We start from the raw sequence: 24,734 nt of genomic DNA, 5'->3' as shown, positions 1-24,734 counted from the left end.
TATTGTCAATTCTCCATCCATTCTATTTCCCCAGATGACTTAGTTATCCGATCAAGCAGAAAACCGTGATCCTCCTGTTGAGCTTGAATTATTACTTTTTGGTTGTATGTATTTACCAAGACCATCTGAAAAAAAAAAATTAAATAAATCAGCATCTCTTTATTGCTTGTTAGCAGAGAAGGGCATAACACAGTGATGACACAGTTTTAAAATAATCACTAAGAAAGGCTCACTTGAGCATTGCCTTCTTTCTTCAAACTTAGATTTTCTTGGTGTTAGATTCTGTTTTCATAAAAAAAATGTAATATTATTATATATATATATATATATATATATATATATATATATATATTTTTTTTTTTTTTTTTATAAATATATATCTTCAGCAGTAATCCATGCCTCATGCAAGCAAACAAATACGCAAAACTGAATTTGGCCTTTTATCAGCCGATCCCATAATCTTGATGTAAAATATCACTTTCAAATTATTTTATTTATTTTTTTATTTTTAACAATGAATAACTGTTAAACGATGTTATAATTTAGTAATACACACCTCAAATGTGATGAAAAGCTCTTCAGGTAATCCAGAAATGTACAGTAATGTTTATTTCTTGTCACCAGATGGCACTATTGCTTCATCAAAAGAAGGTTTCCAAGTCAAGCTCACTGGACAGTACTTGCGGTTTCAAAGTCACAGTAGTTAATATAGACAAAGGAACTGAGAATTTCAATGTGAAGGTGACAAAAGGTACAAAAGCAGAAACTCTTCTGACATTGCTGCATTAGTCAGATAATGGAGCACTTGTACCTTCGGGTTTTTCTATTTGTATTTTTTTTAAAACATGAATCTAAATGCAGTGGTGAGTTTGTTTTATGAGCTTATTCTTGATAATGTCGAATCAATATAAGTATATCTTTATATGTTTTTTTGTAGATTTAAACTGCATTAATATCACATGAAATTGTAATATGGGGAATATATATTTTTATGTGTGGTTATTTTCAAATATGTTACCTTTTAAATAATGTACTATGATTCCATCATAATCTGGCTTTGCAGTGACTAAGGATGTGTCAGGTTTTAAAGATGAAGAGGTGGCCCTGATGTGCCCAGACTTTCAAATTAAGGATCCACCTGACTGCCACAGAGCTAGACTGGTGAATTCGGAAAATACGACTATATTCGAGCATCCAAAGGAAATCCATAAATCCAATCGCGTGACTTTGAAAGAAAACAGAGAGGGAAAGACATGCATATTTTTGGAAAACCTGCAAAAATCAGATGAAGGGGTGTACGACTTTGAAGTTTGGAAAGGGTGGGATATGATTAATGCCACAAAGATATCCCTGAAAGTGAAAGGTAGGTTATTCATTTGATCAATTTCAGATCATTTATAGAGTCTGCAAGGTAGATCGATCACATGTATGATTTTTCAGACTGCAAAAGCCTTAAACCAGAGTTTGCAACCCCTGGTGCGACTGTAAGCCTGAACTGCTCAATGAATGGAGAAACAGCCCCTTCAAACATCACATGGGGAAAGCTGAAAGGGAAGACTTCTGTACCCGTTGATTTGGAAAGGGTTACAATAAACGGAGTGCACCTCATAATCAAATCTGTGACTGAAAAGGACAAAGGATGGTACAAATGTGATTACATGCTGAGTCAGAGTCCGCGCTGCTTATCCATCAACCTCCTTTTCAAAGGTTATCAAAGTCTGATCCTTCCAGTATTACAACAAATAAATGTTGTATATACAGTAACTCTCAGTATTTTTTTTTTTATTTTCTCTTTCTGATTAAACAGAAGATGTGTCTGTGACCACAATGTTTCCAAGTTCTGCATTTTCAGAAACTCAGGAAGGTATGTTCTGTTTTTAGTTTTCGATAAACACTTGGTCTCTTTTTTTATGGTGGAGCTTAAATAGCTTCTTTTTTTATGCCAGCCTTTTCTCAGGTTTTGGAGACTGCTACAAAAGGAGAAGATGAAACCTCAAGTTGGGTTATAACCTTGGTCATTATCTTGATTCTCACACTTGCAGTCTTGACAGGACTGTTTATTTACAAGAGACGAAAAACTCCGACAAACTCTGCAGGTGAGCTATGCCTATAAGCTCCTCGAATTCACCTTTAGATTCTGTGCAGTGATGATAAACTTATTTTCTTTGTCATATGAATTATGTATCCTTTGTGCTTGATGATCAGGTTGCTTTAGAGAGTCTGGGGATGTGTATGAGAATGTGAATCTTCCATGTTCACCAGGTGAGAATAAAATTATGTTCTCATTGTCTTATTGAACCATCTGAATGACACCATTTATATATTTTTTTTTACTTTAATTTGAACCAAAAGGTAATATTGCATCTTTTAATTGTGATTTTTTTTTCTACAACCAACAGGTGCTACAAACCGAATCAACAGCTTGTATGCATTCCCGGAGGAGAGTATTGAAGTGAGTACTTGTAAGTATGTTACAGGACATGCAGTGCATCCATATTGAATATAGTCACATAAAATTCCAACAATGTCATCTTTCTTGCAGTTCAAATCTAAGAATTATCCGGGTGCATGTGGCAAAACATGAAGATTTTACTCCATCCTTATTCAACCAGTTTAATCAGTGCATTTATGATGTTGTTTAATCAAAAACTGATCACTCATACTGTACATTTTTAAATACACCATGTTAGTTCTAGGTTTGACTTCCTTTTTCCTCCAGAGCTGTCATCTCTGTGCCATAGGTTCAACATTTGGCAGATGCACACCCAAATGTGAGTTTTCCACAGCTTCCCAAACGGCTTTACTTGGTGACAGGGAAGGCTGATGGAATAGGGGAACTTAGTGAAATGTTACAGAAAGTTTGTGATGGTTTGAGCTGTGAAAAGCAGCCGTCAGAAGAGAGGTAGACTATAGTCCTAAAAAGATAAAAATAAATAGCAGCACTCTACAGAACTCTGGCTTTTGAAAATGTAAAGTTGGCACAAAGAGTGCCACAGAAAAAATGTTACAACATGAAGTGTGATAACACAGTTACAGTAAGGGAGAACTTTTATTTTGTGTCTTACGCCACTACCTGAACATTGCAGCTATAATCCTGATCAATTGGTTAAGTTTATATATATTTCAAATGTTGTCTGCGTTTGTTGAGCATAGATTTGATTCTTTCCCTTAGCTGACAGGAGAGACGACTACTGTGGTGTTTTGCTTTGGTTTTCCTTGTATTGTGCATCCAGATTCCCCAGCCTTTGGTTGCAACTAGTAGCTTGAGATACTGTCACCTTTCTGTTGCTTCAAACCAGCCTGCCTGTTCTCATTTGACCTTTTAGTTGCCGCCTACTGGAAACATTTTAGTTTTTTTCCTTTTAATCTCCAGAGATTGTTATGGGTGAATATCTAAGTAGATAAGCAGTTAGACCGCTACGCCTTGCATTAACAATCTTGCAGCTTCTGTGAGCTATCTGCACTACCGCTTGATGTCTGAGTGCATAGGTACAATGTGATTGGCTGATTTGTTATTGGTGTTAACAAGCAATCAGAAAGGTGTAGCCAATAAAGTGACCGGTGACTATATTTTAAATTAACTGCATCCTTTAAGTGAAATCAATCTTACATTGTTGTCTTGCAAAAGGTTTTATTTCTTTCAAAATGTGAAAATACAAGTCATTTTGTAAATCATGGTCATTGTGTTGGACAAGAAAAACAATTCAGAATTTAAATAAAGACAAAGATCAATGTTCATTTCCTTCCTCTAGTTTACAGCTTGTAATAAACTGTAGAAACCATCATTAGTGGTGTCCGCTTCTCTTTTTGGTTGTTGCCGTATTTCCTGGTCCTGAATGACATCATAAACATGGGTCTTGGAAGAAGAACACTCAAATTAGCACATCTCCATACATCCTCTTGACATGAACAAAAAGCAAATGTTTAATTTTTATTACCATTGAGATGCTTGACCTTGCATCAGCTGCACAAAGAGAGAAAAAAAAGAAGTTATAGCATTTATTACATAATCCAAAAGGGAAAGTTGAGGGGAGGTGTTCCGCTACCAGATTCAGTACACGGATCCTTGTTCCTCTTAAAGTAAATAAAAAGTCCTCCTGTTACTGCACACATTAAAAGGCCCAGAAGGAGACCCATCCATGTGAGGATCTGTTTGGCTGAGAAGATTAAAGTCTTATTTCCTATTGTTCATGCTAATAAAGCACAGATTATATTTAACAGCACAGTAAACACGCATACATACATTTAACAGAGTGCCAACTTTTGGATGCCATCAGGGAGCCTTCTCTGTACACAGAGCAGGTTATTTCATCTGGCCAAACTGAGAGACGAAGCTTATTAAGCAAAGTGTTATTAACATTCAATAATCTGCCTCGCCAGTCCTCTTGGTTACTTCCAGACCAAGATAAGTTGAAGTTTTCTTCACATTCTTTAGCGCATGTGAGCACACAGGTCAAAGTGAGATTTCCTCCTGCAGGATCAGTATCTGCTAAAACTGTAAGATAAAGAAGAGTCAGAACAGCTTTTGCTATAGTTTTAGTCCCTTCATATCCTTTCCTATGTCTTAAACACTCACCATCCAGAGTGTGCAGCCTGATTTTATGAAACACAATTCTCTCTTCTGAAGAAGCCATACACTGGTAGTCTCCGGCATGCAGTGGACTTAGTTTACTGATTACTAATGATGAGTCTTTGCTCACATGATTTTTTTCAACTAACATATTAGCCAGTGTTTTTTTATTCAAAGCCCACACTAAGCTGTCTCCAAGTCTGAGAGAGGAAGTGTTTCTGCAAAGAAGTGACACTGACTCACCAACAGGAGTAAACACTTCCTCCAGCCCCTCTATAGGAAAAAAAGAAGAAGTTTACCCTTTGTACATGTTAAACCATGGTGTTTATTTCTGTCTGAAGTCTATAACCTTTTACTCTTGTCTCATAACTGGCAGTTGCTTTCACCTCCTCATTCAGGACTACTTGGCATTTCCATGTTCTGTGATGGTCGGTGATTTTTTTGGTGATGATCAGTTTGGAGAAGCAAACAGATGGATTTTCAAATCGAAATCTTTTACCAGTTATAGGAACATCACCGGCGGTGGTCCAATTGATATGAATCCTTGTGTCATTACAGGGGACATAGCCTGTATATCTACTGAGGGAGCAGTGCAGTTCTATTGTGTCCTCAGCAGCAGTTTGGGATTCATTAACTGTTGGAAAAAAAAATAAATAAATTAATAAATTAATTAATTAATATATTTTAAGAATTTTATTAATAAAAATCTTACTATCAATGATCTGAAGAAAAACTCCCCAATTTTGTTCTCCATGTTTACAGTAGTACATTGTCGCATAGTTACGTTCCATATGAGAGATCTCCAGGGAGCAATCTTTCAACAGATGGTACTTCTTTTCGTTTGAATCTGTCACTTTTCCAGCCGTCACCAATTCATTTTCCCATGCTAGAAACTTCTCAGTCCAGTTCATAGAAGAGCAGGATCCAACAGATAAACCACACGGCAAAATAACTCTGTCTCCTTCTTTTGCAAACATCAGCACAGGATCTGTTTGCCATGAAATATGCATTTAGTTCATTATTAGCTATTATTATTATTTATTAGTGTTAAAAATACATTCTTTTGTTCAGCAATTCCCAACCACTCCTTGTTTACTGAAAATGTGTCTAGTCACTTGCTGTTGAGTTGTTTTTTTTCTTAAACCTAAACATCCGTGTAGGAAAGCTAGTCTCATCGAAGAAATCTGAGTAAAAAACTGTGATTTACGGTAAAAATTTGAGAAGAAAATTATATGTTCACAGAATGAGGTTCCAGCTTAAATACAACACAGTAGTATGAAGTTATTTCTTGCATTACTACTTTTCACAAAAAAAAAAAAAAAAACACATTTTGCCCATTTTGCTGATTAGATATTAAAAGGCTGTTGTTATTACCTGAGGAAAGAAGGGCGCCTGAAGTCCAAGAAACAAATATAATGGGATAAAGTCCAACCCAAAGCAGGAAAGTCATACTTCTTTCAGCGGTAAATTATTGAACATAACTGACACGAATCTCATAATTTACCAGTGCCTTTAGATACAGTTTCCTGTTGTTGTGACATCCCATGAGAGGATGTGATGGATACAACACTGCTAAAGTATTACACCATATAAACTGGTGTAATACTTTATGTTTTCCTGTTAAAAATGTTTGAGTAAATGAAAATTTGACATTTAACCTTGTCTCAGACATGTTAAAAAATTATATTTGTGCATTTAGTTTAGTACATTTTACTGCAATAGAATAGTGGGTCTGGTGTTTTTTGCTTTGTGACACTCACCTCACAATGGCCAGTTCATTTAGTGTTCTGTGAAGTGAAACCTGAGCACAAGCTTGAGTAAATTTGGGATAAATTGGACTCACTGCAAGCTTCCATAAATTAGTTATGTTTTTAATTATTTTAAAGGATCTTATTTGAGTAAATTATTTGTAAGAATGCAACTGAAAGCTGAAATACATTTAAATCTTAAAAAAATAAATAACGGGCACAGGGAAGCCAAATTAGCAAATAAAGGGTTAACCTAAAGCTGTCTATAGATTTTTTAAACAACATGCTTCATCTGACTTATATATATATATATATATATATATATATATATATATATATATATTGTTTTGGAGTGGCCCATTTAGTCTCACTTCAGAATCTGAGGATGTGGCCAAGGATTCGGGTGATGGAAGGTAAGTCGGACCTCCAACCCCAAAGACTTGGATCTTATCACTAAATTATGTTGTCAAAATAGCAGTTGAAAACACTATAGCTTTCCAGAACTGAGATTAACATGAGGTTACAAGTCTGGCAAAGTTCAGGAAAGAGTTTTTTTGTGTGTATTTTACCGTTAAGTAAAGCAGCCAAGAAGCCGATAGGGACTTCGTGGTGGTAATTCTAACATGTTCTCTGTAAAGTTAAGTTCTTTATAATTATTATAATATATATTAATTAATATTAATTTGACGTAAACATTTATGTTGACAGTGATTTTGAAATAATTGGTTAAGCTTTATTATACATTAGCTACATTAAAATTTGAAAATAAATAATTGATTTTGTATTATTTTTCCCACTTGCTCTCAAAATATTTTTTAATTTTGACAGCTTAGATGAGCATTTAATCAATCAAATGCACTTTGTGTGTCACTGCTTGTTTCCATTTAATGTGGCCTTTATGCAAATTCCTACTAAGGCTGCATCTATTACTATATGGCTAAAACAAATGGCCCACATTATTTTTCTAGCCATATGTTTAAAGTTTTTCATAGCTATCAGAGTCTCTGATTCTTTTTCCACCATCAAGGGTGTGCAGCATTAAATTATGGAATCTTTAGACTTATATGCAAATGACTCAGTTTGCTGACTGAAATTGTTTAGACACACAAAAAACATGTATTTAGGCTTTCTCAGGTAATATCAGTGTATTTTCTTTAATTCAAAGCCCACTATGCTCTCCAAGTCTGAGAGAGGAAGATGTGACACTGACTCATCAATTGCAGCAATCATTTCCTTAGGTCCAGAAAAGAAAACAGAACTTAACCTTTTTACAGATTAAACCCATTTTAATTTCTTAGAGCAATTAATAGCCTCTTCACACTTGTGTTATAACTGAGGTTTACTTTAACCACATCCTTCTGTGTTACTTGGCATTCCAATGGTCTGTGAGGGTGGGTAGGTTTTTTGGTGGTCAACAGTTTTGATGGCTTTCAAGAGTGAATCTTTTACCATTTATAGGAAAATAATCCCCATTTGTCAGTTTTGATATGCATGTCTGTGCCGTTTTTCTTTCTTTCTTTCTTTTTTTTTTTGTGGGGGACATATCCTTTAATGTATCAAATGATACTGTAAGCTCAACTGTGCCCTCTGCTGGGAATGGTCTCTCAACAATTGTTGAATAATAAACATTTAATTATTATTTACTTTAAGGCTTCGATGGTGTGCAACCACAATACTAATGGATCAGAAAACCAAAGTGATACCCATGATTTTAAGACTCCTCTACCACAGATTCAAGACTGGGCATCAGTAGGTCTCCTATTAGTCACCTCCAGGGAGAAATCCTTCAGTAAGTGGGATCTGCTGTTATTATTTGAAGATGTCGCTCTTTCAGATGTTTCTACCCTAAATTATCCTCCTCTATAAAGTTCATGGCCCAGTGTATCAAGGTACAGGATTCAATGGAATGTAAACCATATAGTGAGCTTACTCTACTTTGACAAACATCAGCTAATTATCTTTTAGTAATTGAACGGTATGCTTTGGGAGCTATAATTATAGCGATAGGAATGTCCCATTACTTCACGAATGATTACTCACTTTGTCGTGAAGTATAGTTTTGGTATGTAAAGTAAATGGTATGTCAGGACAGCATTAACGCTTTATAGTACCAAAGAAGAATTGAGGTTTTTAACTGTTAACTATGTATGAGTAAAATTAAATCAAACAAAAGCTTTTTATATAATAAGAAAAACCTGAAACCTTGACGAAGCTGTTCGTTAAGTGAAAAAAAATCAGTTCACTTCTAGATCAGAATCTGCAAGAATAGCAACTATAAAGGACTCCAGAACAAAGAATATATTTTTTTCTAAACTATACTGTTCACTGGTGTCAAACAGGTAAAAACCAACAGTTTAAAGCACCAAAACATTTTATCAAATGAGATGATGTGCCAATAACAGAAACAAAATAAGAAAAGGTACACACAACATCCTGGCTTCATCCTTCAAAAAGTATTGAATATTGATATAGAAGCATAAAAAAAAAAAAAAAAACTAGGGACAAACGGTTTCTTTTAATGCATCTTTTAAAAATTATATTGGTAACCTGTTGTAAAGAAGATGGGTCTGATTAATATAGTTATTTTTTCTATTTGGTCAGATTATTTGACAGGAATTAATTTTTGTATGCTTCTATAAATGTTTCTAGCGTATTTAAACTTGTGACTTTTGAAGGTATACTTTTTTTTTTTTTTTTACGTATGACTTAAGTTTATTTGTCTTTATAGGATAACCATTAAGCCCAATGACGATGCAGTGGTGAGTAAAACGCATGTGAAATGTTTCTCCACTAGGTGGTGATATCATAGCTTGAAAATTAAGGTAGCCTATTCAAAAACAGGTGCACAAGGCTGCATGCGCATTGCCAAAAAAAAGTTAAAATAAGACATTTCAATCTTTCTGTTGATTCAAAAAGTTGGTTCCTCGTGTTGAATTTGTTTAAAACCTCAAATGCAACAAAAATAAAACATTAACAATGTCATGTGTGCACAGTATTGTCCAGGGACAGGTTTAAGGCCTGGGAAGGGCAATGACTTTGTAGGCCTTGATTTTAAGCACAACACTGGCAACCCCCCTGAGGTCAGGAAGGGAGTTTTCACCCTGAGGAAGGACAAACTGGAAATCTCTGAGCAAGTAAGCAGTAAACAGAAAAAGCTCAATTTTGGCGACAGACTCCCCCAGGCAGAGCCGTGCACCACCTCCGAAAGGCAATAGGCAGCGGGTAAAGCCATCTCCTCCCTTCAGAAAGCGCTCTGAAAAAAATTAAAATAATAGAAATAAAACTGCTGAGTGAGCTGGGAAAAACAAAAAACAACAACAACAAAAAACCTTCGCTGGGGACTAAAACTGTACCTGGTTTGAAGCTGTATGGCTCAGACCAAACAGTGGGATCATGATGAGCTCCAAAAAGATTAGGAATGATGACTGTGTTCTTAGGGATGAAATAACCTGCAATGCTGGAGATAAGTTTGAAATCATTGGCAACTAAAATGTCAAAAGCTGCAGAAAATGTGCCTTTAATAATTCAGTTCAATTCAGTTTATTTACATAGCGTCATCTCAAGGCACTTTACAATTCAACCAGATCATACAGTCAAATCGATTCAGTTTTCTGCCTCAAGAAAACCTCTTGATTGCATCGACTCATTGACTCGAAGGCAATCTCTCCGAGTCAATGAAGGGATCCTCTAATGACAGTGGAGAAGAAAAACTCCCTTTTAACAGGAAGAAACCTCCAGCAGAACCAGACTCAGTTTTAGTGGCCATCTGCCGAGGCCCACTGGGGTTCAAGGAGACAGAAGCAGGTAAGATTTAATAAGAAGATACATGTGCTGAGTTTCAAAACTTAATACAAAGTGCCCTTCACATTTTTTACACCCCCTGCAATATCTTAAATTGTCCTAAAAAAAAAAATAAGAGTCTATCATTGCAGCAACAACTATACTATTTAGGAAAAGATGATTAAAACCTCTTATAAGATCAGTAAAGATGGCGCAACAGAGCTCTATTTTCATTGGCTGCTCTTCAAAATAGGAAGGACATGTAATGATTTTCAAATTAGATTATGTAATTCAATAAAATCTATCTGTAAAAAAGAAATATATAAATCCATTGCTGTACTTGTGATCACTGAATTGGAAAATGTATGTACATACCAAAATAAGATTGCTGAACTTTTAATCCCTTTATGAATCTAAATTAAAACAATGCACTGGGGCACATTTAGTCACTGTTTCTGAGCTGACCTGCTGTCCCTGATGGCTCTGTGTGGGACGGCCAAAGGAGCAACCGGCCTCAGTCTGAGCATCTCACTGATAAGAGAGGACAGCATAGGGAGCCTGTGTCTGTCGCTGTATTTTGGATACCGCTCCTCTAAAACTGTGCAAAGCTCCTCGTATACGCTGGTCTGCACCTGGGGCATGGAAAATAACAGATGAGACACATATATAATCTGTTAAATATGTAAAAGGTATGCTGTAGAAATATCAATATTTATAGTTTCCTATGCCTCCGGTCTGTGTAGCAGGAAGGCCACAGTCCAATTGAGCCAGGCTGCTGTGGTCTCTGTTCCCCCAATCAGAAGGTCCACAGTCGCCATGTGGACATGAACATCAGTCAGGAGCTGGACATGCAAAAAAAAAAAAAAAAAAAAGCCTACAGTTTGTTTTTAGGTTGAGGTATGCTTACCTAAATAATTTTAATTTTTAATGAATTTGAATGAAAAACTTCTATTTTTACATTCCTGGTATTTAGTGTATTTTTGTACCTCTCCACATTCTGTGCTTTTTTGTTTTTCAAGGCCTTGGAGGAGGAATCCTGTGATAGCGTCCTCATTTATTTTGTTTTGGGACTGCAAAATGTGGAGAGATAAAACAGTAAAACAGTTACAGTTAAGCAGATTTGGCCATATTGATTGAATTTAACATTTAACCTAACATAACTCTACACAGAAGTTATTTTACCTATTTGCTTTTGTTGAACTTTTTTTTTTTAAACTAAAATCATCATTTACTGGATGTTTTTCTGTTGTTTAATTCACCATCAGTAAATGGAAAGAGTAGCTATGGTCTAAATGCCAACCTAACAAACATGACTGTTGACCTAAATTGACAGGTGGGGTAAAAAATAGCGTTGATAAGAGAATCAGCAAAGAGGACCAATAATAACTAGAGAGAGCTGATACTGGGTCATCTAGCAGCAGGATTACTAGTTATGAACTCCACAAATTTGTCATCCACAAAACAGACAATTTTGTTGAAGAAAAAAACAAAACATAAAAAAACTCTGCCTGCACTTTGTTGCTAGTCGTGTGAGGGACACAGCTAAATCTGCAGTGGACAGTAAAAAGAGGCAAAAAGGGAATTTTTTTGGCCAAAAAGGAAAACACATTAGGTTTGATCTTCAAAAAGGTTGCAAATCCTAAAACATGTTAAGATTTGTTTTTACATCAAGATCAAATCTTTAAAAACGGTGCAAAGGGATTTGTACTTGCAATCCAGCAGACGGCATGTACAGACCTTTTTTTTAATGGTTGTGCGTTTATCAATATGCAAATAATATTCTAATGACAGGACTGCCCAAATCTATGGGTGGCTGATATGCAAAGGTAAACATCTATCACGTCCCGAGCGCCTCCTAAAATCTAAAACTCAACAGCGCAGCTCTTTTTGCCCCTTTTTTTAGTACTTCTAAAAATCAGCTGCAATGTGACACAAAAAATGATCTGTGGTCATTATTGCCCCCAATGAGGCATTGATTCAATGCCAGATGATGCAAAGATATTCTGCAAGCATGTAAACATATTTAGATAATCAGAAATAACAAAAATAGAATAACTTTGATAGAGAAAAAATGCCTATGCAGGTGGACACAAATTAATGCAGCGGTGTGCTGTGTGTGTTTAAATAAGATACAATCCCCAGCATGAAACATGGTGTCGGTGGCATCATGCTGTGAGGTTGCTTTTATTTTGAGAAGCTGGCCAGAGTTAATGGCTAGATGGATGGAGCTAAACACAAGGTCCAGGTGATAGAAAACCTTCCATAATCTATAAAGATTGATGGGCCTCAGTGCTGCGATGGACTGGCGACCTGTCCAGGGTGTACCCCGCCTCTCGCCCGTAGAAAGCTGGAGATAGGCACCAGCACCCCTCGCGACCCCACCCGGGATAAAGCATGTCATAAAATGGATGGATGGATGGGACCTCAGTGTAATTTTCAGTCTGATGTGGTTTGAGTTCTTTGAATTTCTTTGCAGGAAGAATCAGTCCCTACATGTGCAATGATAGGCTGCAGCCAGAACTGTGGTGGTTCTACAGTCTGTTTAGTATTACTTGTGCATTTTTCTAAACATCACAGCTATGCACTTGCTTTTTAATATACTTAAGTTTAAGAGTTGCAATGTGTCAAAATGTTAAAAGAAGGGGCTTTTATACTGTTTTAAAGAAACCCATTTATTCAACACTTTCCGATAGTATCTGCAAGATTTGAGCAGTTCTAGAACTCCACATTTGATCAAAACACTGACCTGGGAAGAGAAATATACTGTTTCATGGTTGAGTACAGGGTACGAATGAAATGAGGTTAGGACGAACTAAAAAACCAGGTAAAAGGTTACAAAGACACCTTTAAAACTCACCCACCTTGTAATCATTAAGGTGCTTTTTAATGATTGCATCTCTCCGGGCCACCTCTTTGAGAAGGCGAGCAAACACAGGGTTTGGTAATTTCTATAAAAGATAGATGGACACATGAAACCATAAATGAAATGGGCTTCTATAACCAGATAACTGTCATGATGTTACTGACTCTTAGTAGTGGAAATGAATCCAGGGCTGAAATCCAGGAGGAGCCCCAAAGGGCAACAATCTCATTTAGACAGCAGTGCAGCTTCTGCAGCTCTGGTGAGGTCTTATCGTACTAGAAAAGAAAATACACACTGTGTTCTAGTCTGAAATGGACATTGTGACCTTCTTTATGTAACCCGTGCTTCTAAAAACAGAAATTTAAACAGCGACTTTGCCCTCTCCCCAACACAAACAAGCAACCAATTTCTGGTCTGGCACAATCACAGCTGTTCATTGAAGTACATTTTATAAACTGTCTTCAGTACTCGAGAGTTCCACACAAACAGCTGTTGAAAGAGACCTACTTCTTTTCCAAAAGCTAAAGTGGTGATGACGTTACTGGCTGCCACAGTGAAATCTTCTGAGAGGTCAACAGCTCTCTCTTGATAGTCCAAGAGAACCTGAGAGATAAACAAGCCAGTCTTTATCAGATTGTGTGATGACATTGGAAATACCCCAGCATTTGCTCTGGTCTCACTGGGACTGTCCTCATTTTTTGTACCTTTCTCAGATGCAGGGCTTGCCTCTCAATCACGCCATGTATAGACTGCTGGCAGCAGCGCTGCAGAGCGCTGTGAACCAGACGCCGCTGTGCCCTCCATTGTTCAGTATAATCTCCCAGAGAGATGTTCCGCCCTCCTCCAGATACGATATCACCTGTTTTAGAAACACTATCAGCATATTTGACGACTGCAAAAGTTGGATTTTTATCCAATGATGCTGTATACTGAATTTATTTATTTTTTTTTTTTATAATTCTAATGACTGGAATTTGCTGCTAAAAAAACAAAACACCAGCCCATTAAACAAGGGGAACAAATAAATGTATCTTATCTTAGCTAAAAGGAATAATACAAATAAGAGTGGAACTTATCTTTTCAGATCAAAAACATAAAACATTTAATTCATCAAATTTCAATAGCCTTGAAGGTGTCTCATGTGTGGAAGAGTGAAGAGGCAGAGATTCCAGTGTTATTGAAGTCCACAGTCACAGAAACTCAGCTGAATCATCTAACAGGATTTTTTTAATGCCTCTCATACTTTCCTCTGCTGACGTTTATGGAAATTCTTCATCTTCTAGTAGGAAGTGGCATCTGCTGTCTAAGCCTCCTGAATTATCAGTGCTTAACTGGCCAGTAAACTGGTCTGACATCAACCCATTCAATCTCTAATTTCTGTATCATCAAAAGAAGATATGAGGCAACAGACCCAACAACACAGACAATATAAAAACAGCTAAGTGTTGTTATTTAACCTACATATTTCTCATGACCTTTTTTTAATCTAACAGTTAAATTTTCCTCTTTGTTTTGGCCTTTTTTGCTACTGTTGGATTACTTTTAAGACAGAATTAGACATAATTACTTTTTGATTACATTCTAATTTGATAAAATATGCAGAAGTGAGTACAGTATCCAAAGATTGTACTCAAGTAAGTGTAGCACTACTTATATTTCACTCATAAAAAAAGAAAAAGAAGCCAATCAAGAAATTAAGCATATAAAATATTTGGTAAAAATGCAACTCAAGTGCTGAATAAAAGACCATGTTACTATTAATGGTTATACAGTCTTGCAATTTTTTTTTTTTAATAGATTTAGTTAAAAATATTGAGATCACTACCTAGATTATATTATGTATCGGTTAGAATAGGGAAGGTTACTACAAGTTACAAAACGCAGAAAACTCTTTACTGTATTTTCACTTGACTGTAAAATGACACAGCAGAATCAGCAGATGGAAAATAACATTAAATAAATGAAGCTGGGGAACAAAAAAGAAATTTTACTTATGTGTAATTTCAGGTTATTTTAGTTTAAAACCAGCCTGTTCTTCCCTGAGTGGAGTTAGCCATTAGGTAGAGCACCCAGAATTTTTACTCAAGCCATACTTCAGTGATACTTCATCATATTTTTACTTAAGTAAAAGCTAAAGTACAGTGCACTAAAACGATTTCCAGAAATATATATATATCTTTCAAAAGTTACTAAAGTGAATTTGACATAATAGATGTAACTTGCTACTACCTACCTGTGGAGACATGTTAATCAGAATGATAAAGAACTGAACTGAAGGTTGTCTAACCTGTGTAGGAAATTGGTCGCCCTGCAAAGTCAGACCATTTCTTCACCAATGCTTCTCTGATGACGTCACAGCTGTTAAGCACCACCATGGCTTAAGAAGAAACATAGTGGAGATAAATGTTTTTAGAAAAAAACAGATGCTGATCTAATAAAAACACACTGTGTAACCCGTTTTGATGATTACTTGTTTTTCCACATTTGAGCCGGTAAATACTGCCATAGCGTTGGGCTAAATTGGTCAGGTGAATCGGTATGTGATCGTTTGTTAACTCCATCATGTTGCCAATAAGAAAGTGACTGGGTGGTCCAGGGAGAGATGGTTTAGAAGAACTGTGAAGAAACTGATATAGATGATGCAGAAGCCCAGATTTAACTCCTTCAAAATGTTTGAAAAGAAAAAAGAGGGGGCAGAAGCATTAGACCAACATAATCATATGTGGTAAGTATTACAAGACAGTGAATTAGGATAAACCTGCAGACTTACTTTTTCTATCCTCTCCTTGTGAATGAGTGTCACGCTGACTGGAAATCAGCACCATCAGGAGACATACGAGAAGGAAGAATGCTCCAACACTGACCATCGTTATCTCTACTGCCATTTTGTCTCTTCCAGCTCACCCCTCCTTAACAAAGCTGGTCGGTACGCTGCTCTACTCCTTTATAGTCCTGACTTAGAAATGCTGTCAGTGTTTGTGCTCAAATCAAGGATAGCAAAATATTTTTGAAGTTAAAACCCAGAGATGTGATAAGTCTGGCACATGTAACAGGAGATAGCCTGCATGTGTTGAAGGGTATACAAATACTCCTCTGTTTACATGGCAGTCAGTCAAGCTGTTGTTTATTATTGTGTTAACAAGTTTTTTAAACACTGACAGATTTTTGTACAAAATGATTCAGGTTTCTATAAAAAAAAATCTCCACAGAAAACACTTGAGGCCCACTTTATCAATGTTTATTCCAATTGACAGTGCATAATAATACAGTAATAGTGGGATTAATATGTGTAAGACACAGACACTTATCAGATTCCAAACAGATCAAATCTCATCTGAGAAAAAGTGTTTGAAGGCATACAGAAGATACAATGAACCATTTCCTTCACCTTGTTGTTCCATTTCCTCTAAGAACACCTCAGAAAAACATTTCACACTGAAGCAAACAAGACAATAGCCCCAGCATTTTTGTACTGTAAGAAATTCCTACATGGAATTAAATTTAGGGAAACATATGCAGATGCAGATATGTACAAGTCTTGGAGCTTGAAATATCTTTAGCCATGAGTTGCTGGGGAAAACCGGGAGGGTCTGAACTTCATCTCAGAGAATGGAATAGAGGAGTCTTTGCCTTTCCAGTCTATCCAGACTATTCCCTATAACAGAGAGAGAAAGAAAACAGTAAATCACTGACATAGGGTACATCAGAGTATTTAAATAGTGCTGAAAAGATTTCTACCTGATTATCACTGTTCATGCCATAAAGGCCATTGAGGTTAACTTTGTAGCAGTTTTTGTACCACCAGCCCCCCATGTAGGCTTTGGCACAGTGGATTCCCAGAGAGTTTGGTTCCTTGTCTCGGGTTGAGAATGGACGTCCATTATGGTACCTCATTGAGTCGCCTTAAAGAGAAAAACATCCTAATTAGGATCTGCTTGAATTATTATTTTTAAAAATATTTTCCTTTTTTTTTTATGTTTTAAATGGGATACATATAGGCCAACCAAACATATATAGCTATAAAAATGTTTATAGGATAATATTGAAGACACTGAAACAATGTTTGGTTTGCTCAAAAACTTAATCTCCATCAAAATGTAGACACTAAACACCACAGGAGGGAGTCCTTTTAAGAATAAGCAAGTTTAACATGAGTTATAAAATTGTACATTATTTTTAAAGCAGTAAACAATCTTATTCCATAGATCTGTTTGCAATGCATGTTGATTTTCTTTTAAAAATGCACCTGCTGTTCCTGTGTATCCGGATACAGTCAAAGTGTAGTTCCTCTCTTCTGAAGCAACAGAGAAGTTGGTGTAGCGAGCATAAGCTGTGTCATTTCCAGATCTTAAATCCACTCTCAAACTCACAGGGCCCATATTGGTGAGGATGTGCAGAAGCTCATTTCCTGGGAACAGAATTTTAGTTAAGCTGGATGGGGGAAATACGGCCTTGAAGTAGATGATAATATGAACAATGATCTGCAATAATACCAAGCCAGAACTCTTCACTCAGATTTCCAAAACCAGCTTTGTATTCACTCCAGGTTCTGAAGAAATCTGTTTTGCCATTCATCCTTCTCTGGAAAACCTAAAAAAAAGAAAAAAAAAAAAGAAATCCCAATACAAAAATTTTTTCCGTGCGGTTTTCACAACTGGCTTGGTAAACGTCTGTAAATGTAGCAGTTTATTTTACCGTCCATCCGCCCCCATCTGTCTCCATGTCACAGTAGACTCTCACTGAATGCCCCTCTTTTCCTTGAGGGTAGATGTTAACTTCCCCGGACTCAAGAGCACCATTTAGCAATTCCTGTGAGCATTCAGTGGGGAACGGAAAACGCAGCTTCCCTAGAGGCAAAGGACAAAGCAGTTTTTAGATAATCATAAATTTGGACTCTTAGTAATTTAATCTCAACAGCTGGAAGAAAACCACTTTACCAGTGACGAACTGTGATGTGACCAGGGATGTATACTTCTCATTTTTCTCGCCTTGTACCACAACAAAATAAGATGATGAAGGCATCAGGCCGGTCAGTTTATACTCTGTCAAGGTTGGCTCCAGGATTACTTCCTAATACAGAAATGTTTATAGAGTTATTAAGCTTCACTTCTAAAACTGTAGAATCTTTTTTCTGATTGTTGGGTCCAAGTAAAGAAGGGTTGTCTGTCACCTTTGCTTCCTCTTTTTCAGCCTGATAGATCACTTTGTAGCTTTGATAAACAGCGGAAGGTCCCCAAGAAATCAAGGCAGAACGAGCGCCAACTTCCCTGGGTTTAACCACTGGAAGACATGACAAGTCCACTCATTGTAAATTCACCAAAGTAAAACTGTATTCTGGGTCCTTCAGTCGTTCTAATTCTACTTACCAGTGGCTGTCATAAATGTAGTGGACATCCCCATACTCTGGAGGCTGTTCTTTTGGGTCCTCACTTTGACCTTATAGAGTGTACCTTTCTGTAGGCCTTTCAGCTGGTACTGCACTGAGTTTCCCGAAAGCATCACTGTTACCGTGACATTGGGAGCTGTAATTAAATAGCCAAAAAACAAACAAACATAAAAAAATTGTCCAATTAGTTCATTTTATACCTGTTTTCACACTTGCTTCCAAACTCACTCTTGTAGGACTCATAGCTAATGATGAAACGGTCCACTTTTCCCAGGCTGGGTGTCCATCTGAGCAAAGCTCTGTTATCTGTTACATTGATGACTTGAAGATTTGTTGGAGGGGCGGGTACTACAATCAAGAAACAATCCAAAGCATATAAACTTTGCTTCTTGTATGCCAAGTAGTAAATCAAGATGACTGATCATCTCTGACATACAGTACCTGTGGTAATAACTGAGGTGAGTTCATCACTGTAAGCCTTTCCTTTGGTTGTGCTAACACTGATGATGTAGGATGATCCAGCAGACAGGTTGGACAGAACCACATTTGACTGTTGAGGTCCCACAGTCACAAACTGGCTCTTCCCTGTCAGTAGGAACACAACCATAACATTACATTTCCTAAACAATATGGGCAATATTAGAGCCTACAATCTATATTTATTAACTTTTTCACATATATATATATATATATATATGTATCAATATCTTTATCTCATAATAAAGTTAGTTTGACTAACCTGTTACAATGTTAATGTATGTTATCCTGAATCCTGTAAATATGCTGTTTGGTTTGGTCCACGAAATACCCAAAGAAGACTCTGTTACATTACTGAAAACCAGTTCTTTTGGTGGCTCAGGACCTGAGAGATAGAAGTGATTATTTTATGAATCATTTCTTTTTGTTATTTTTTCCTTTAGGTATAGCACCTTTAAGAGCATTTGTAAATATTGGTCTTAAATAATAACCTGTGGTTGCTGTAACTCTGTGAATCGTCGACCTCTTGTTTGCTGTACTGCCATATACATGTACAACATAATGTGTGTTTGCCTTGAGATTGCTAAACTCCAAGGATCGCACACTGCCAGGCACCACTCTTGAGATCCTCTTGGTTTCAGTTTTACCTCTCGATCCAATACTTTTACCAGAGGAGACAGTTTTGTTGATGCTCTCTGTTTGGACCTCAGTCAAGTTCCTATTGTTAGACATCAAGTCTTTTTCCATAGTTCCCTCTGCCCCATTAACATCCTTGGCACTACCTGCCTGAGGCTGTCTCATGATCACAGTAAAGTTCTTGAACATATGTTGTGGAGCTAACCATGTGATGATGAAGCTAGAGGAAGAGATATTCACAGCCTTCACTGATCCTAAACCTCCATGTTTTCTGGTGCTCATCCCAGAGTCAACGATTGCTGTCTTGTTCTCATGGACTTTGATGTTCGTTTTTGATTGAGTTGAATTTTTTCCGTAATCAATGGATAGCTCATTTTTCTTTTCCAGATGATCCTTCTTTTTTGGTTCTGTTGCAGTATTCTTGTTTGTCACTGGGGTCTGCTCCACAGACTTATTTTTGTTTTCATTCTTGCTTTTACTTGTGTTGTTGCTGGTCCTTTCTTTACTCAGTGTGACATTTGCTTTAGGATCGTCTTTTAAATGTGGCGGTTTAAAAGTTGGTTTCCTGGTACGTTCTTCGTTTCTAATTTCTGTATCATTTGATGGAGGAACCTTCATTTCTGGTTCCCCTCTGCGGGCCTCCTCTACTTTATTTTTGTTATTGTTTGATGGAGAAGCGTCAACTGTAGTAGGACTGCTTGCAGAGGGACTGGAAGAATCTTTGCTGTGGGACTTCTTCCTAAGAGCGTCAGGATTAGATCGACTGGTTGTACTCGATATCACTTTCTGTGTACAGTCAGTTTCTTCAGAACTCTTCTTCTTGATATCTACTGAACAAAAAAATGAGTCATTCAAAGGTTAGATAAAGTATACGTTTAAACAAAAACTCATACTTACTTTTGCTACAGTCAACATCTTTTGCACACTTGCTGCAGTCAAGACCTATGAATCCTTTATGACAAATACATTTCCCCTTCTCACATTTCCCATGGTCACTACAGTTATTGGGGCAATTTGCAGAACATGGACCTAGGTAACGAGAGAAGAATCACAAATATTAAATCCAGTCTGTATTGAGTGATGTTAGATATAATATACTCGTAAGAAATAGCTACATTTCTCTTTTAGGGAAGACATCTCTCTTTCCAGTCGGGTCAGGCGTTCTTTCAGAGCAACCATCTCGGCTTCACAACCCCCCGTACACCCACCAGGTAGCAGCTTGATCTTATGTGTCATCACCAGTGGAGCACCAGGCTTCAGCGTCAGCTTCTGCTCCTTTGTGTGGCTCGACTCATCATTATTACTGATAACCACTTCGATGGGCTGTGAAGAAGCTGTATTGTCTGTGCAGGCTGCATCGATTAAAGGAGTATGACTTATAGACTTGGAGCCTGTTTCTTTATCTGCTTCTGAGCCACCAGTTTTTTCACTTTGATTTTTGTTTTGACCAGGCTTATCTATGGTCATCTCGTGACCGCTGTGAGGGTGGGTGGGGTTCACCTTATGGCTTTCATTTATGGTCTTAGTGCCACTGGGAGAGGGCCGAGTATTTTGAGTAGTCTTGTTCTTTGAATTTCTACCCCTATTATGAAGGGAAGCATCAGAAACAGTTTGAGTAGGTGATACTGTAGGTTGGTCTTTGGTCATTTTATTACTGTTTCTGGGTAAAGTCACAACATTTGGAGAAGGGTAATCTTTGGACCTCTCGTCATGCTTGGCTCTAGGCTTGTCGCTGGCAATTTTGCTACCATTGGTAGGCAAAGACTGGACATTTATTGTAGGCTTGTGTTTGGACTTGTCATCACTGCTGCTGAGGTGAATATCATGGACGGTCTGGTTACCAGAAACTGTTGTCTTGTCCTTGGTGGTTTTATTGTCACTGGGGAGAATAGACTGAACATTCTGATTGGGTTTGTCTTTAGCATTCTTCTCATTACTGGTGGAAGGAGATTTTGCAGACATAGTTTGATTATCAGAATGCTTGTTTTTGGTTTTTAACGTGCTGCCTGATGAAATCTTTGTGAGTGTTGTCTGATCTTTGGGTGATCCAGTAGGTCCAGGCTTGTCTTTGCTAGTCCTTCCTTCACTGAGTGATGGCTGCTTAGCTGAAGTAGCTGGGTTGACTCTGTGTTTGTCTCTGTTGGTGTTACTGACAGGGGCTTTGGGAGCCTTTGCTGCTGGTTGTGGAGTGGTATGAATTACTGCAACACTAAGCTTGCTTTTGTTGGTCATCATTGGACTGGCTATTGTAGATTTTTGGTTGGAGGATACAGTAGGTACTGTCACAGTTACTGTGTTTGTCTTTAGGGAGGGATGCCCACTCTTTTTGGAAGGGGGAGCAGTGGTTTTTGGTTTTGAAAAAGTAAGAACAGCATTGGTTTTGGTCATATTGCTTCCTATGGCATCTCTACTCTCAATGGTCGGGGTTTGAAAGGAGGGAAATGGGGTTAGGAGAAAGACAAGTCCAAGGGTAAACAACATATTGCAATGGCTTCTTTGAGTGAGTAAATATGCATATGTGGTTTAACTTTTGGAAAACTGTAAGTTATCCTGCTGAAAAAATATAATCTGTTTCCTCTGTCCTTGTAATAAGATGTTCGGGATGACTTTGGCAGGACTTCCCTAGAGAAGGAAAAAAAATAGTTAGAAGCTTCACTGTGTTTAATAGGTTTTCCTGAGCAAAAAGGCACTTTCAGTACTTGCCTGCTACATGCTCACAGTGCTCCCATTTAAATTATGAAGATAGAATGGCTCCTCAGAAGATTCTATTCAATCAGAACATTGTATGACTACTCTAGTTCATATATTTACTGGTTCTCATAATAAAACTGCTGTGCCACAATTCAGAAAACAGTAGAACAGAATGTCTCATTGGATAGAGATTTTTGCTTTTAATACTGTCAAACTTTGCATTCTCCGCTAATATTACACTTTGCTAAAAAAAAATTAAATTTGAGTTTACTTTTATAAAAATTCATAATTATGTATTATTCTGCATACAACCATGAACATTTTTTATTATTGCAACAAAAAATAGCACCAAAAAAATCCCAAACACAGAAAGGAAAAACAAACAACAGTTTTAACAGGATAACTTGATTTTAGATTAGCTGGAAGGAGCTACAACTGAGTGGAAATTCCAGAGAGAGACTACACACAGCAGTAACAAAGCATCACTGTATAGAACTGAGAGACGCTGTATACCTTTCAAGGTAAAGAACACTGTACACACCAGCAAAACCACAACTCCATAAACCACACAAATGTTCCTTCTTGGACAGAAATTTATAAAGAATCCAACTGCAGAATAACTAAGGCAATATATGTATTTTGCTCATTAACAGCAGAAACACCCAAGATGTTACTTGGTGCAATAGATGACATACATTTTAAGTTGTCAATCCATCATTAGATACAGTACATTACATTTAAGGCAGCAAAAAAAGACATTTGAACAAAACGAGAAAAAAAATCCTACAACAAAAAACTGTATGGGTATTAGCTGAGCACTACCTTTGAAGTAAGTGTCTTACATATTTGTTTATGAAATTATTCCTGTTATCACTTTAAAATCTTTAAAGAAATAAAGAACCTACCTGACCGATGAATAAGTAGTTTTGTTTATGTCTCTCCCTCCATCTATGCAAAAGTAACTATTGCAGACTAGATCTTAGAAGGTAGAGCTGAAAAAGGACCCCCAATATAAAGGAGTTGAGTGATAAAGTCTGGCCCTACTAACACCTCCTTCACATCCCCCTAGCAAACATGCACCTTTGCCACGCCTACTGGCCCCTCTTGACTGACCACCATGAAAGTATTTGTTTTGGATCCAAAAAAAGGGATATCTTCATCCTGATTTTTAAATTTTACATGTCAGTCAGTCTGTCTGTCTGTCTGTCTGTCTGTCTGTCTCACGTAAAGCATTTATCATTAAAAACATGAGAAAAACCCTGTTAAAGTGTAAGGCTTACACTGAGGTTTGAATATTTTTGGCATGTGTCTTCATCTTGACTTATCTAGCTGCAGCTACCAATAACACATGCAGTAAATCCATGATTCAGCTTGAATACAAAGCCCAACACTGTCAGTATCCAGCGCTGACTCTACACTGAAGAAACCCCCCGCCTATATGAATTGGCTGTTTGTTGAAGGTAATGAGATGTAACTGCTTGTGAGTTATGCAAGCAACCGACTATCCACTGTATGTTAGGCATCTTCTGTGCAGGTATTGCATCTTTAACCCAATGGCCACCCACTGTCCAAACTTTTTGTAAACCACATAAGAAAAACTATATCAAGGGTTTGGAGCATACAAGGAGTATATTTGACACTTTAAAGGATTATCAGGAGGTCAAAAAGATGCAGAGACCAAATAAAAGTTTTACTTTGCACTCAAAAGTGCTGCATCTACACCAACATTAAATTTTATATGGCTTTCATGGCACAGTCGTGCAGTTTGTAACAATGTTGCCTTGCAGGTAGAGGATCCTGTGTTGGACTCCTGGCCTAAGATATTTCTGCATGTAGTTTGCATGTTCTCCCTGTGCATGCATGTGTTCTTTGCAGTTACCCTGACTTCCTCTAGCAGTCCAAAAACATGACTGTTAGGTAAATTATCATCTCTAAATTGCCCTTAGGTGTGAGTGTGTGTGCACATGGTTGTATGCCTCTACCCTGTGATAGACTGCTGACCTATCCATGGTGTACCCAACCTTTAGCCCACAGACTGCTGGAGATAGGTACGACACATGTCCCCCTGGTCTGATGGATAAAATTTATATGTAATCCTATTCTGTCTGATGTAGCATTACAATATAAATCCAATGCCTGTTCTCTTTATGTATTTTATATAGCAGACAGAATTCTTTTCTTGCACATACATGGCAACCCTGATGAGTAAATTAAACTTTCGGTGCTGTATTATATTCGTACACTTAATAAATATGCAGAAATTTAGCCTTTAATTTGGCAATTTAAGATTAACTGTGGTCAGCTAGGCTGTCTAACGACCTAAGCTTATCTGGCCAAAAAATACAATGGAAATAGATGTGAAAAGAAAATCTCACAGGAAACTATATTTTTGCGACCACTAGATGCTATTAAGCCTTTTCTGAATACCAAACGGTTGTTTTGGACCAGCTGTTCAGAATACTTTCCTTTTAAAAATTTAATTGTGGCAAGTCTGTTAAACTTTCCCAGACAAAGTCACCTATGGAGCTGGTCTACCATTACCTTTTCTAACAGAAAATATTCTAGGACCAGTTTTTCATTAGT

At 37.2% G+C, this 24,734-nt stretch overlaps 4 protein-coding genes across 10 annotated transcripts; 1 reads left to right on the top strand and 3 right to left on the bottom strand.

The window, feature by feature from the left end:
• The first annotated feature begins 768 nt into the window (after window positions 1-768).
• On the top strand, window positions 769-2,683 carry LOC107102534. 3 transcript variants are annotated; one of them, XM_015401880.1, is made up of 8 exons: window positions 769-863; window positions 1,064-1,363; window positions 1,441-1,707; window positions 1,811-1,864; window positions 1,947-2,096; window positions 2,206-2,262; window positions 2,400-2,452; window positions 2,543-2,683. In XM_015401880.1, exons 1-8 carry the CDS (start codon window positions 797-799, stop codon window positions 2,582-2,584), a joined length of 990 nt encoding a protein of 329 aa, XP_015257366.1. In that variant the 5' UTR covers window positions 769-796; the 3' UTR covers window positions 2,585-2,683. The 3 variants fall into 3 exon arrangements, with proteins under 3 accessions (XP_015257366.1, XP_015257365.1, XP_015257367.1); XM_015401879.1 differs by having other exon boundaries at window positions 1,808-1,864; XM_015401881.1 differs by having other exon boundaries at window positions 1,808-1,864; window positions 2,400-2,462.
• A 1,285-nt stretch (window positions 2,684-3,968) lies between these two features.
• LOC107102533 lies at window positions 3,969-6,055 on the bottom strand. Of its 2 annotated transcripts, none has more exons than XM_015401877.1 (6): window positions 5,945-6,055; window positions 5,283-5,558; window positions 4,920-5,204; window positions 4,577-4,843; window positions 4,244-4,495; window positions 3,969-4,157 (listed from the first exon to the last, which is right to left on the bottom strand). In XM_015401877.1, exons 1-6 carry the CDS (start codon window positions 6,018-6,020, stop codon window positions 4,003-4,005), a joined length of 1,311 nt encoding a protein of 436 aa, XP_015257363.1. In that variant the 5' UTR covers window positions 6,021-6,055; the 3' UTR covers window positions 3,969-4,002. The 2 variants fall into 2 exon arrangements, with proteins under 2 accessions (XP_015257363.1, XP_015257364.1); XM_015401878.1 differs by having other exon boundaries at window positions 4,244-4,321; window positions 4,814-4,843.
• A 2,909-nt stretch (window positions 6,056-8,964) lies between these two features.
• Window positions 8,965-15,871, bottom strand: LOC107102538 (steroid 21-hydroxylase-like). Of its 2 annotated transcripts, XM_015401884.1 has the most exons (12): window positions 15,732-15,871; window positions 15,432-15,623; window positions 15,249-15,338; window positions 13,666-13,820; window positions 13,469-13,564; window positions 13,126-13,236; window positions 12,960-13,046; window positions 11,085-11,168; window positions 10,827-10,940; window positions 10,564-10,730; window positions 9,672-9,775; window positions 8,966-9,571 (listed from the first exon to the last, which is right to left on the bottom strand). In XM_015401884.1, exons 1-12 carry the CDS (start codon window positions 15,844-15,846, stop codon window positions 9,330-9,332), a joined length of 1,557 nt encoding a protein of 518 aa, XP_015257370.1. In that variant the 5' UTR covers window positions 15,847-15,871; the 3' UTR covers window positions 8,966-9,329. The 2 variants fall into 2 exon arrangements, with proteins under 2 accessions (XP_015257371.1, XP_015257370.1); XM_015401885.1 differs by lacking the exon at window positions 11,085-11,168 and having other exon boundaries at window positions 8,965-9,571.
• Window positions 15,872-16,183: 312 nt separating this feature from the next.
• LOC107102541 (tenascin-like) lies at window positions 16,184-23,205 on the bottom strand. 3 transcript variants are annotated; one of them, XM_015401900.1, is made up of 15 exons: window positions 23,057-23,205; window positions 20,576-22,082; window positions 20,358-20,489; window positions 19,316-20,290; window positions 19,087-19,209; window positions 18,789-18,932; window positions 18,576-18,695; window positions 18,328-18,483; window positions 18,132-18,241; window positions 17,899-18,031; window positions 17,657-17,808; window positions 17,455-17,551; window positions 17,208-17,369; window positions 16,700-16,863; window positions 16,184-16,616 (listed from the first exon to the last, which is right to left on the bottom strand). In XM_015401900.1, the coding sequence occupies exons 2-15, from the start codon at window positions 21,939-21,941 to the stop codon at window positions 16,518-16,520; spliced, it is 3,933 nt and encodes a 1,310-aa protein (XP_015257386.1). In that variant the 5' UTR covers window positions 21,942-22,082; window positions 23,057-23,205; the 3' UTR covers window positions 16,184-16,517. The 3 variants fall into 3 exon arrangements, with proteins under 3 accessions (XP_015257386.1, XP_015257388.1, XP_015257387.1); XM_015401902.1 differs by having other exon boundaries at window positions 19,316-20,287; XM_015401901.1 differs by lacking the exon at window positions 23,057-23,205 and adding an exon at window positions 22,164-22,225.
• Between the last annotated feature and the right edge of the window lie 1,529 nt (window positions 23,206-24,734).

This window comes from Cyprinodon variegatus, unplaced genomic scaffold (assembly GCF_000732505.1).
Source record: "Cyprinodon variegatus isolate N-32 unplaced genomic scaffold, C_variegatus-1.0 Scaffold1271, whole genome shotgun sequence".
Classification (NCBI taxonomy): Eukaryota; Metazoa; Chordata; class Actinopteri; order Cyprinodontiformes; family Cyprinodontidae; genus Cyprinodon; species Cyprinodon variegatus.
This window is presented reverse-complemented; position numbering and strand designations above follow the sequence as displayed.